General features: G+C 47.8%; 1 protein-coding gene across 4 annotated transcripts in view; it reads left to right on the top strand.

The window, feature by feature from the left end:
• The window catches only part of SP110 (SP110 nuclear body protein), a 48070-nt gene extending 38797 nt beyond the window's left edge, over positions 1 to 9273 (top strand). For all 4 annotated transcript variants that reach the window (XM_063093117.1, XM_063093122.1, XM_063093109.1 and 1 more), the window contains 3 exons: positions 7124 to 7222; positions 7714 to 7856; positions 8708 to 9273. In XM_063093117.1, coding sequence (XP_062949187.1) covers positions 7124 to 7222; positions 7714 to 7856; positions 8708 to 8764 — 299 coding nt within the window. In that variant the 3' untranslated portion in view covers positions 8765 to 9273. The remainder of the gene's footprint in view (positions 1 to 7123; positions 7223 to 7713; positions 7857 to 8707) is intronic.
• The last annotated feature ends 3775 nt before the right edge of the window (positions 9274 to 13048 follow it).

The raw sequence follows: 13048 nt of genomic DNA, 5'->3' as shown, positions 1-13048 counted from the left end.
ACCAGCATCTGCCTTTCCTCTGGAAACTATTGGTTTAATAGTCAGGGAACCCTTTACAATTTACAAGGATGAAAAATACATACTTCTGATATTTTCAGAAATATACTGCCTGTGTACTTTCATTCGACAAAGATGGACTGAGTGTTAGGGCACAAATCCCAGGTCCTGGGGACTCAGCAGTGAGCAAAACAGACACAAATCCCTGCCTTTATGGAGCTCGCATTCCAATTGATAGACAAAAAAAAGAGGAGTTGAAGGGGAAAAAGAGAAAAAAGAAGAAGTATTGTTAGTCTGGAGGAGAAAGAAAGATATAGACATGAAAAGAGAGAAGTGATTGTAGAGAAATGGCCAGGTAAAAGTGAGATACAGAGATCTCCTGCACAGGTGGGGACTGGGGGCATAAGAAGGGCGGTCACTAATTGGGGGAGGAGGAGGCTCACTGGGGACCCCAATTTAAACTATTCACAAATCACTGCTTGGTTCAGGGGCAGCCTCACCTGGGCATGGAATCTAAGAAAAGCTCCAAGTTGTAGGTCAGGTGACTCAAAGGAAGGGCAACTCAACCTGAAACTTGAAGGTGTTGACAAGGACCCAAGTGTGCCCAGACATCCAGATCCAAGGATAAGGCTGAGGATAATGGAATCTGCCATTTGTATGGCTACATTTCTAATAATGAAGTAGCTTTGGCACTGACTCTGCATGTTTAAAATTAGTACATATTGGTTGTCAAATTGCCAAATTGTTGCCAGTTTACACTCCCATTAACATCATATTTTTCTCTATTACGTCTCCACCAATGCTAGAAATAACAAGACTTTTCAGTTTGCCAAACTTAAAGTCAAAGAATGATGTTCCACTGGTGTGCTCCTTTGAGTTTCTCTGCACTCTGCAGGTGGTTGAACGTGTTGGTTGTATTACTGCTCACCAATATTCCAGGGCCCACCTGCTTAGAAGGTTATTCACGCCTACATGGTGGGCTCAGGAATGCCCCCATCACTTGACTTAGCCAAAGAAGTGTGGACCAAAGTGAGAGGGTGACTTTCAGGTCAAAGCTTTAAGTCTTTCTCTCTGCCCTGACACCAGCGACATTCTACAGAGACCGCTCTGTCGCCAGGAGCCAGGAATGTCGATGATATTGGGCTGAGCCTAATCCAATTTGGGATGAACAAGTAGCTTGAGGGAGAAGTAAACCTTTGTTGTGAACCAGAGCTTGGCAAACTTTTTCCAAAAAGGGTTAGGTAATAAATAATTTGGGCTTTGCTGGCCATATGGTCTCTAACAAAATGACTCAACTCTTGCCTTTGCAGCATGCTAGCAGCCAGAGACAGATATGTAAACAAATGGCTGTGGCTGTGCTTCAGTAAAACTTTATTGACAAAAACAGGCATAGGCCAGTTTGGCTTTCCAGCCATAGTTTACTGACACCTATAATAAACCACTGAGATTTGGGAGGGTCACGAATGACCACAGCGTTATCTAGCCTATCTTGACTAATCTACCTGTTTTTAAATAAGTTTGTCATCAGAATTTTTTCTTTTGAGGGTCACCTGTCTGTATTTGCCTGTTCTTATAAAGGTCTATTTCTTTTTTGTTTAATCCATCAGGAAAATTGACCTGTTGTTATGCTTATTGCAATTTTTCTTCTTTTGTTTGTTTCTTATAACTTACCCGAGAAGCTTTTGGTTGTGAAGACTTTTTTTTTTCCCCTAGCTAAATCAGTTTATCTTTAGCGGCGTGGTCTCTTATGCCAGGGTCTCTCAACCTTGGCACTACTGACATTTACTGACAGTTTGGACCGGATGGTCCTTGGTTGTGGAGGCTGTCTCGTGCATCCTAGGACGTTTAGCAACATCCTGTACCTGTTAGATGCCAGTAGCTGCTGCCTCCCAGTCCTCACAAACAAAAAGATTTTCAAACATTGCCAGAGAATCCCTGGGGGACAAAATCACCCACCATTAATCATTGCTTTATGCCCTGTACTTCTTCCTTAAAAAGCCCTTTTTATGTAATACTGTATTTCTAAGGCTAGACAGTAGTCCCACCTTATCCACTCTTTTGCTTTCCGTGGTTTCAGTTACCCATAGTCAACCAAGGTCCAAAAATATTAAATGGAAAATTCCAGAAATAAACTATCCATAAATCTTAAATTGTGTGTTGTTCTGAGTATCGTGATAAAATCTCAGGCTATCCTGCTCCACCCTAGCCTGGACGTGAATCGTCCCATTGTCCAACATCTCCATGCTGTCCCGTTTGTCACTTAGTAGGCATTTCAGTTATCAGATGGAAGAAATACAGTCTATCTAGGGTTCAGTACCATCCATGGTTTCAGGCCTGCACTGCGGGTCTTGGAATATATCCTCTGAGGACAAGAGGGGACTACTGTGCAGACCTTTATTTACTTTCTAATATTTGCATTAACTACACTTACATACATTAATTTGTGAAAATTTGGCTTCAGTAATATTTTTAGCCTTCCCATCTATTAACATGAGCTTGCTATCTTTCCTTAGTCAATGCAATAATTTTCCTTTCCTAAGGACTCATATGTACCTTGTTTCTCCAAACTGGTAGAAAGATAAGAAAATTTACTTTAAAATTGTTGACATAGGAGGCTTGTAAATCCATGTTTATAGCTATAAATGATGATTATCATTGGTTTGTTTTTTTTAAGAAAAGGAAAGGGAAAAATTATTGGCTCAAGTTCAAAAAGAGGTTTTCAGAAATATAATCCCCAGAGGGGTGAGGAAGCCAGCCAAGCCTCGGGCCGGAATCCCTGCTCTTCCCTCCCACTGTCCTTGGCCTCCCCCTGCCCTGTCCCTCTCCACTCTCACACAGTGTCCCCTGAGTGACAGTGCACCAGGAGCGCTGCCTAACCTACCCACACCACACCTGGTGGCTGTTTCCGCCAAAATGACCAAAAGCGATTAAGGGAGATCACTGAACCCACAGGTCACGTTCTCATATAAACATCCATTCTAGCAACTGGAGAAAACCCTCCCCCGAGCCCAGCCTGGCAGCGTTCTCATTCCCAGCAGGACGCTTTCTCCTCCTGTGCTGGCTGTCTCCTGTGCTCCTGTGCGCGCTGGTCTCCGAGGGTCAGGCCCTGGGCTGGCTTCTGCCCCTCTGCACTCTCACTTCTCCTTGGGTCACCGTCGTCCCCTCCCTCCCGCTGCTCTTCTTGCATTTGATTCTCTTCTGCTTTTAGACCTTACTTCTTCCACATCATCTCTTGTCACTCTCTTTTCCTTCCTCAGGCTCCAGCCACATTGGCCTTTTTTTCACTATTGAAGTATAATAGGTGCTACTCCAGGCAGGGTCCCCAGACTGGTGCCATCTACAAGCCTGTTCGTTGCAGGTCTGCAAGAATGAGGAGCTTGCAGATCAACTGGGACGCTAAGCACGCTGTTTGCATAGCAAGACTCATCAGTGGAGACAGCAGTGCACTGATTCTGGCCAAGCTCCCCTCTCATCACGGGCCAGTACACTGAGTAGCACTGGTGGGACGTGCTTACAGAAAAATGCATGTGTCCTAAGTGTGCAGCTTGAGGAAGTAACACCCACATACCCAGCACCTAGGTTAAGAAACAGGACATAACCAACACCCACATACCAACCCTATCCACACCCCAAGGGTCACACCAGCCTGATTTCTCACGACACAGGTCAGTTGGCCACTGAATGCTTCCCCCTCACACATCCCTACCCAAAGCTAACCCCCACTCCTCCCCCCTGTCTTTGCTGTACACCCTCAGACCTCACCCAAACCTCGCCTCCCAAGGGAAGCCTTCTCCATCCCGGCAGGCAGGGCTGGGGCTCCCTGGCATGCTCTCGTGGAGCCCTGCATTTTTTCTTCATGGCACTTATGGCAGCTGCAATGAATCATCTCTGTCATCCTGTTTACTGTGTGAAGGTCACTTAAGGTCAGTAAGTGGGTCAGTCTTGCTCATTGCTGTATGTCTAGCTCATCTGTGCCTCACACAGTTTGTACTTAAATAACTGACGAATCGACACATTATTCATTCTTTTTCATCAAGTGTGAATACCAATATCAGAACCTATGCAACGCATTCATGTGAATTTAAAAAGGGGGCCCCTTCTGATTCCGGAAACCAAACCCTTTGCTGCCCTCTGCTGGAACTTTGTTTAATAAGCACACAAATTGTGTGTCTGATGTGAATCAGGCCACCCCCTTAAAGGTGGAATCCTTGCTCAGTGCACAACCCCACAACCTTATGCAAAGGCTCTAATAACAATATAAGTGTGTACATCACTTTACAATTGGCAAAGCACTTTCTTTCATTTTTTCATTTAATCCTCACTATATGTGAGTGTTACCAGCCCATTTTACAGATTCGATTAAGGATGAAAGATTTGCGTGAACTAACATCAACCTAGGTGTTCTAATTCCAAGCCCTTTGTTCTTAACATTAAATAGGTGAATAAATAAACCCAGATAATAAATAAACCTTCTAGTCTTTTTATAAAGCACTGATACATAGAGGGGTGGGGCAGAAGCCCAGGCAAACGCTGACAGTTGTCCCTCAGCATCAGCATCTCCTGCCCCCTTAGCACTTGCGCCCTGTCTGTAACTTCTGACTTAACGCGGGCATCTGTGCTGTTATCCATCATGTGATGCGGGGTCTCGTTGCAGCATTTCTGCAACGAGAGAGAGCTAGACTAGGAGCCTGGTGTGTCTGAATTCCAGGGCCAGCTCCACCTCGTGCCGTGTGGTGACCACCAGTAATTCCCTCTCCAAATCTGAGCCGAAGCCCCCTGTCTATAAAATGGAGATGATTGTTGCCTTCTCTTTCTCACGCATTGTTGTAGGATAGATGATTACAATGTGTGGCTGCTCTCTCTCTTTGCTTGACCACTACTCTTCCTCTGGCCTCCCCATCTCCTCCCCCACCCCCTCCCCAGACCCCTTCTAGACCCCCCAGATCTTTCTCTAGGCCACTCCTCTTTCCGTGCGTCATTTCACCTTGTGCTTTTCCCTGTGTCCTGTAAGAATTCCTGGAATTAGTCTCCCGGATCACTCATTAGGTTTTTTCCACTCTGCTCTTCTCGTCTCTGTTAAGCTTTCCTTTCCGTTTCCTCCACCGTGCTTTTCATTTCCAGGAACTCTCTTTGCTCTTTAATTGCTTACTTTTCATAGCAGGCTCCTTGTTGTTCATTCACACTTACTAACGGATCGAAACCTCAACTTAGAAAATGGGCTGGCGGATGTCAGTGAGCCCCCAGCAGTCCTGCCCCGCAAGGTGCCTGGGGCCGCAGGGGTCCATCCTTAAAGGCCTGTTTGCTGAGATGGGCAGGTGAGGCTGAGCCACACTCAGGCTTCCTGGGAACAGACCAGAAAGCTACCCTTAAGGTTAGGGTGGGTGGCTTTGAAAGTCCTCAGGCCTAAAGGCCCCACCTCACTGGATGGCTTGCCTACACCAGGTAAAGGGGGGTTGACGCATGTGCCCGTGACTCTTCACGCCGACTTGCTGCCTCTAGCCCCCAAAGCCACACACTGCTCCCTCATCTGCTTGTGAGCACATCTGGGATACCAGTGTTCCCTAAAGCTATACTTACCTAAGAGAATTACAGAAGACATTTCCGTGGAGATGGAGAACTGTAGGTGGTCCCCACGGCTGTGCTGATGCTCCTCAGAGTTTGCAATAGTGGTCCACAGTTAACCGTAGCCTTACCTGTCACCCACCTTAGGAACCTGCAGCTGCAAATCCCCTGCTCAGGTCTGGCAACAGTAATACCCACTTCAGTGATCCTTCTAGGAAGTTGCAGAGGCAGGATCGCAAGCTCCCCCTCCCCCTCCCCCTCAGCCTGGCTCCCGAGGCCATGCTGTCACCCGCTGTGCCATATGTACTGAGTAGAGTCTGGAGACAAATGGTGGAGCTGGCCACTCCATGCAAGTGTGCTGGCTGGCTGCTGGAACACGGTTCTTCCTGTCACTCAAGGTTCCCACCGCCAGCCTAGCCTTGTGGCCAGCCCAGACTCCTCTGAGACTGGGGAGGCTGTGGGGTTCTACAGCGAAGAATCATGCCCTCACTGCTCAGGGGTCCCTCCTCTAGCAGTATGACTCTCTCTGCTTCATGTCTTTCCACAGTAACTGATCATTTATTTGCCATTGGTACAGCTCTTTCCTTTCTCCAGCAACACACTCGCTTTCTCATACATTTTCCACTGGCTCTTTCGATACATGTTTGAGGCCAGGGAGAAAGTTGGGCCATATGTTCTCCTAGACTCATTTCAAATGTAACATCCTCTGCAATGCAACATAACACGAGGACAGCCCTTTCCTCCCTCCCGCAGCAAACAGCCCCTGCAGCCTGTGTGTAATGAAGTCAACCACAATGAAGTTGGAGGGAAGGGAGCAGGAATGGCTGATATTTATTTTAAACCCTTTTGCAACTGCTCCTCCTCAACCAGAACCCCAGATCCCTACTCGAAGGTTCTGAGTTGCCAAATCTGTCCATGTGCAATAAACAGATTAGTCTAGGACTCTCCAGGGTTTTCTTTTATGCATGGAGGAAGAAACAGAGAAGCAGTAAAATGACAAGAGACAGCCAACGATGAAGACTGACACCACCCCCTGTGCCAGCCGTCTCACTCACCCAGGTCGTAGTTTGAATCAGGAAATGAGATCATATATAAAGACTTTTTCTCTGGCTACATGAATACAAAGAAATATTTTAGGTAGGCAACTTTCATCAGCACAGGAGCTAAGCAGGATGCTGTAGAACAAAAGAACATAAGGTGATGGCCAATTAGTTTGCATATTAAAATACATTCACCGAAGTAGCCCTGTACGTTCTACTAAAATGTTTTGTTTGATGTAGTGTTGGTGGTGGTTTTGATAATTGGAGACCACTCCACACATAGCTAATCTGCCACCCAAAATGGAAGACTTCCTGCAGATTGACCAGAGGTTGTTCTCCAATACCATTTACATTATTATTTTTTAAACAAAATATAACCAGTATTTATTCATTTGTTAGTTGTCAAAGTTGTTGCTTAATAACATTATTATTATTATTATTATTTATTGGAATTCATGGAGGGGAGAATTAAAGAGGAAGATAGAATAAGACTGCTAATGCTAAACTCTTCCTTCTACTTTTAGAAAAACCCAAAGAGGACACTCTGGATTTTCTGTCCCCTATACTTCCTGTGACCTGTGGTGAGGCGAAAGGCATTTTATATAAGAAGAAAATGGAACAGGGTGAGCTCCTTGGTCTTCTGCTCTTTGGAGTCCTGAGATGAAGGAACCTCAAGAAGGGAGAAAAATACCTTCCGTGTGTGTAATTGTTCAGGAAAGGGACCCCGCTAGCTAGGCTGCAGAAAAAGAAATGCTTCTTAAGAAGGGATTTTCAGACGTGTCCACATCATGGTTTATCTGCTGGCCCCGCCCATCCATTCCCTTGTGGAGGTTGTCCGTGAAAGCTGCGATTCTGGTCACCATGTCCTTGCTTTATGTAGATGTCATATGAAATGCAGATTCTGTCCCACTCCCTCACCACTCGGGCAGGTCTTAGAGCTTCCTTCAATCTAAAAGAAGTGGAATCCATTTGCATTTCCCTGCAACTGCTCCCACCTCACAGGGGGGGTCTCTCTTCACCCTCAAAGGTGGAAGGCCACAGTCAGGAGTTCAGAGGGGGGTGAATTCACAGAGGATTGAGGTGGATCCTGGAATGGGCTGTCTTTTTCCTACAGGATCTTCAGAGAAGTGCATTCAAAATGAGGAGGGAGTTTGGTTCACACCCAAAGAATTTGAGATAGAAGGAAAAGGAAGAAACACAAAGAACTGGAAGCGGAGCTTGCGTTGTAGAGAAAAGACCCTAGGAGAGCTGCAGAAGGTATTATAATGACAAGGGACAGATAGGCAGTGGGCTTAAATCGTGGAAGCATGAGTGAAATTTTAATAGCGGAAATGTGAAAAATTCCCATTAGGATTCAACAGCAGTGATTTGGAAAGAATTAAATATTCACAGAAAAATGTTGAAGGTGACCAACTTAGGAACACAGATTGGTCCTGATGGTGGTGAACTTTAAATGCAAGTAAAGTAGTTTGAGACCTTTAAATACAGGCGAAGGGTTTTAAGACCAGGAGAGATTTGAGTAGCCTAGTCTCACGGTATTGAGGAGGGTGGGTTGGAAAGAAACTAGCTGAAGACACAGACTTCGGAAACAGCTTCCCTCTGTCCTCTACTCAATAATCACCTCCTCCGGGCCCAGCTCACCTGGACCCTTCCGTGAAGCATTTCCAGGTCACAGTGTCCATGGTCTGTCTCTCCTCCGCACATCCATCAGGCACTGTTCCTGTCCTGTAAACAACTACAGAGGGTACTGGGCTTTGTGATCCTGGGACCTAACAGAAAGTCTCCCAATAATACTCAAAAAATGATCACTGGGATAAAATCCTCAGGATTTTATCGAGACAGGAAGAAATGCAAATGGAAAGAAATGGATGGGAAAGGGATTGAGAAAGAATTTGGATCTTGGGTTTGAGTAACAGGGGAAAGAATGATTTTATCATCAAGTAAAGTCCAGAAAAGAACTGATTGGAGAGAGGAAGCTAATTTTTCTTTTAGACACCTTGGGTTTGAGATCTAGTGTGATGTCCTGGTATAAATATTCACTAGTAAGTGGGAAGTTTGAAGAAAAGCCTCCAGAATAACCTCATTCATTGACTCGTTCTCTCTTTCAGGAAGGACTTTTGCTCTGTCCTCCCAGAGTAAATCTCAAGAGGGAGGTAAATAGGTGAATTTCTACCACATTCCCAGTCTCCATGTTGCAGACTCCCCATGACTGAAGGCCTGCCTTAGAGTCCCTGAGTTTCCCGGCTCTGAGTGACCTTCACATTGGGGCATGGTGTTTTCACCCCAGCTGCTTTAGCACACCGTTACATGTACGTGCTGTCATTATCTTCATAGTTAAGGTGGGATGAGGAAGCAAATGACTCTTTAAAATAAAAATCAGGACAAAAGCTGATGATGTCCATGTGTCCTAGAAAAAGATCAGGATATTTGGATGACTACAAACCAAAGGTGTCAGAAATAGAATGCTCTAGTTTGAGAAGCAAATATGGCATTGAAATAGACGGGAACCGTATGTGAAAGGGCAAGAAGATCGTCCACGATTGAACACCAAGCATTGCTCAATGCTCCGTGCTTTTATTAGGAGCACCAGGATGAAATAGAGCCTCCCTGCAGGTGAAAGTGACAGTCATCCTTTGGCTGCACTAACTCCTCCTCCTCGACCCTCTTCACTTGCTTAGACACGTTCTCCAGGCATGAGTCACACTCATGAGCGTCCAATTAGATGTGAACTTCCAGCAGAGACAATGCTGCTCCTCCCATCTTGCACTGGAGGCTGGCCTGACCCTTGGCTGGATTTATTCAAAGTTTAAGGCAGTGGTTCCCCAATGCCATTTATGGTATAAACCATCTTTTCCATGCTGATTGGAAATACCTTGGGAATCAGGGATGCTCGGTGTCACGTTGTAATAACAAATGTGAGGGAAGGACACAAATTCTATCAGTACTGTGAAATAAACTGGTTCATCCACAGAATGGGGTTTAAAAAAAAAAAGTACATGGATTCATAGGTACACACTCATCTTGTGGTCAAAGGAAAACCACCAGAGGGTTTTGAGGTCAGGAGAGCTTCAGGAAGCTTATATGCTGGTAATGTATATGGAAGAGCCCAGTTTTGTTTATGTGAATATGTAGGTCTTTGGCTGAAAAAATACCTGAAAGAATCGAATGTGGTTACTCGGGGATGGGATTACAGACACATTTGCCTTGTGTTTTATACATTTACATACACTTAGAATTTTTATAATGATCATATTACTTTTCTAACTGGAAAGAAAAAAAAAATCTTTAAAATCCAGATCATTAGATATCATAGCACCTTCTAACTCTTATATTGCTGCATGTCAGTGCGTGATAGCCAGCAGTGTACTTGATCTGAGCTCTCAGTCCCACCTCCCAGGGTCCACACTGGGATAATGAGAATGCAAGTTAGTCCTCACTAATAATGGGTTAATGCAGGCCTTTCCCTCAGCCATGTTTTCCAATCACACCATCGTTGTTCCGCGGCATACCCAGTCTCCACTGGGGTCTAGCTCTGTATAGGTGCACAATAAAGAGACCCTATGCTGATGCTCCAAAAATATGTTTTGTGATTGCCCTGCAGGGTGTTGCCTCCATGACCCAAGGCATAATGGGCAGTTGGTACAAAGAGTTGCAGGCTCAGGGCCCTGGGGGTGGTGGGCAGCGTTCAGACTCCCTGCTTGTTGTGCCAGTTGTCTTGTGGTTACTCACATACTGGGGCTTTCTGGGGAGAGCAGGACAGGCACCCAAGCGGGTCTGAAAATAGCTTGATTGACAAGGGGCGCATATCCCAGGGTTTTATTGTGGCTACGGGGTGGGGCCAACGTGAGGATTCCCTTGCTGGGGCCAGGGCTTGCCTGGTCTGCAGTTCCCCCTGGAGCCAAGAGAGGAAGCTCATGAGCTTTCCTGCTGACCACACCAGATGCAGAGCGGGAGGGAAGAGGAGAGGGTGAGGCGTGAAGCTACGGGCATCAGACATAAAAATGAAGTTACACTCTTTATGACAGAATGTGATCGTGGAGTTGTGTGTCCTTTTTCTGTTATTTCGGTGTGTGTTGGAAACTGTCCCACTCTGGGGCCCGGTGAGGCCCAGGGTTCTGGACCCAACTGGAGTCTCAACGAGGTGACAGTGGGTAGGTCTGGGCTACCTCGGGAGCTGACATCTGCACCCTGGTCCAGGGCAGGTGGGTGCCCAGTCAGAGAGAGAGAATGGCCATAGGGGGCCAAACCCAAGGAAAAAGAAAGGCAGTTCAGGAGGGGAAGGCCAGAAAGTTCCCAATCTTGGGGTATGGGGGAGCACCCCTTTCATGAATGAAGTCTTAGGACCGAGTAAGTAGAGGCGGCCACTCAGGAAGCTCCCCCAGTTAAGACAGAGACAAGCACCATCTAGCAAAGCAGGGGAATTTTGACTTGAGCTAAATGGTGAGTTTTTAGAATGGGCAAAACATTTCCGTCCCTCACGCCTTGCCCAGGTCCTCCCGCTTGTGTTAGGGACAGGTGAGGGTAGTGACAGGGCTTCTCTCCTCACACATAACTGACTCCCATCCCCTCGATCCTTTGCTCCAGCTCTGTATTGCCTATTTCCTGCCTTTTTCACCACTGAGAGGGATAGTGCCGCAGGCGGGCACAGGCAGAGGGGAAGCCCCTTTCTGACTGTAGCTTTAGTGCAGGGAAACATTTCCTTGTGCTGTGGAGCCCCACACTGTCTGCCTGTGGGCCAGGAGTGGAACCTGCTCCTCCTGCAGGTCTTTAAAAAAAAAAAAAAGATGACCGGTAAGGGGATCTTAACCCTTGACTTGGTGTTGTCAGCACCACGCTCTCCCAAGTGAGCCAACTGGCCATCCCTATATAGGGATCCGAACCCGTGGCCTTGGTGTTATCAGCACCACATTCTCCCAAGTGAGCCATGGGCCGGCCCATGCAGGTCTTTATCTGGTAGTAAAGACCTTGTTCCTCACAAAAATCACTTGCAGAGAGTTTACTGGATCACGTTTTAAGACCATGAGAAAAAACGCAAATGGTTTCCCAGTCCCACTTACACAGCAGCGCTCTGTCTGCGTGTCCGTCTATTTGTCGGCATCAAGCACTGCTCTTGTTTGGGAGAGAATGAGGTGGACGGGAACAAGCTCTGGACCCAGACACAGGCAGCCCAGTGCCAGTGTGGCTCGGGTACTCAGTCGCTTTGGCTGCGCAGAAAAAGTCATGTCGTCTCTCCAGACCTGTAAGGTGAGGGAGTGGCGTGAAGCGGTGTTTTCTCGAATTTCTGACAAACTACCTGGACTCCTGTTAAAATGCAGATCCCCATCCAGCAGGTCTGCACTTCTAGCCAGCTCCCAGGTGATGCTGATGACACCGTGAGTGAAGGGGCTCAGGTGACCTTCCAGTCCCTGCCAGCTCTGACCATCTGTGGTTCCAGTGGCCGCTTGGTGATGCTGGCCACCTGCTCCTCCGTGATCGGCAGGGCAAGCTCGTGCTCCTCCTGCTCCCTCAGGGTCGTGATCAGGCGGGTTGAAGGCGACCACTCTGGTACGAGCCGGGACGATGTGCTCTGGAGCCTTCAGTGTTGCATGTGGGTCTCTCTGATCCCAGCGGAGTCTGCATTATCTCCCCTTCCAGCGGGAAAGTGCGGACGAATGTGAGGTGTGCTGTAGAGGGGGACAGCTGCTCAGCTGTGACACTTGTCCACGAGCCTTCCATGAGGACTGCCACATCCCACCTGTGGAGGCTGAGAGGTTAGTGGGACACGGACCCCTTGCACACAGCGCTGTGCTGCGGCGCTGCCTCTCGCTCAGCTCCACGTGGAAGGGCAGGAGCCGGGAGCAGCCTGTCCTAGGGTGGGGTGCAGAGCTGGCTGCGTCAGCGACGGCTCTTCTGGGCCTTGGAGGCTGTGACTCAGCCACTTGAGGGATGAGTCCACACTGCCACAACCCCTGGGGGATGCTCTTTCCTAGTTTTGCAGCAGGGACTCCTGTCCCAGGGGGGTTGCAGACAGGAAACGCCAGTTGTTGATGTTCTGAGCTTGTTCAGGAAGGGCGGGAAGCATGGCTCGTCCCGCATTTCACCATGGTCCCATCGGGCTGACCCCAGGTCCCGAGGTCCCCAGGGGTTAAAGCCCAGTTTCCAATTCTTGGGCCTGTCGGGCGGGGCTCCTGCCACTCCCAGCAGCTCAGACGGGGAAAGGGGAGCCCACCGCTTGATGACACCACCTTGCTCAGACTGTCTGCCTGCTGCTGCCACTGATGGGAGGGGAGTGTCTGCTGGACACCTCTTATGAGGGTCTTGGGCACTCTGGGAGGTGTCCTCTACCCCCACAGCTGAGCCCATCAGCCATTCCTGAAAGGAGCACAGTGGCAGCCACAGGAGCGGTGGCTGTCTCCAGGGGCCTCGCCCTCTGCTCACCTAATGTCCGACCCCTCAGGACCCCGTGGAGC

Source organism: Cynocephalus volans, chromosome 1 (genome assembly GCF_027409185.1).
Source record: "Cynocephalus volans isolate mCynVol1 chromosome 1, mCynVol1.pri, whole genome shotgun sequence".
Classification (NCBI taxonomy): domain Eukaryota; kingdom Metazoa; phylum Chordata; class Mammalia; order Dermoptera; family Cynocephalidae; genus Cynocephalus; species Cynocephalus volans.
Note: the sequence above shows the minus strand (reverse complement) of the source record. Positions and strands in the feature narration are given on the sequence as shown.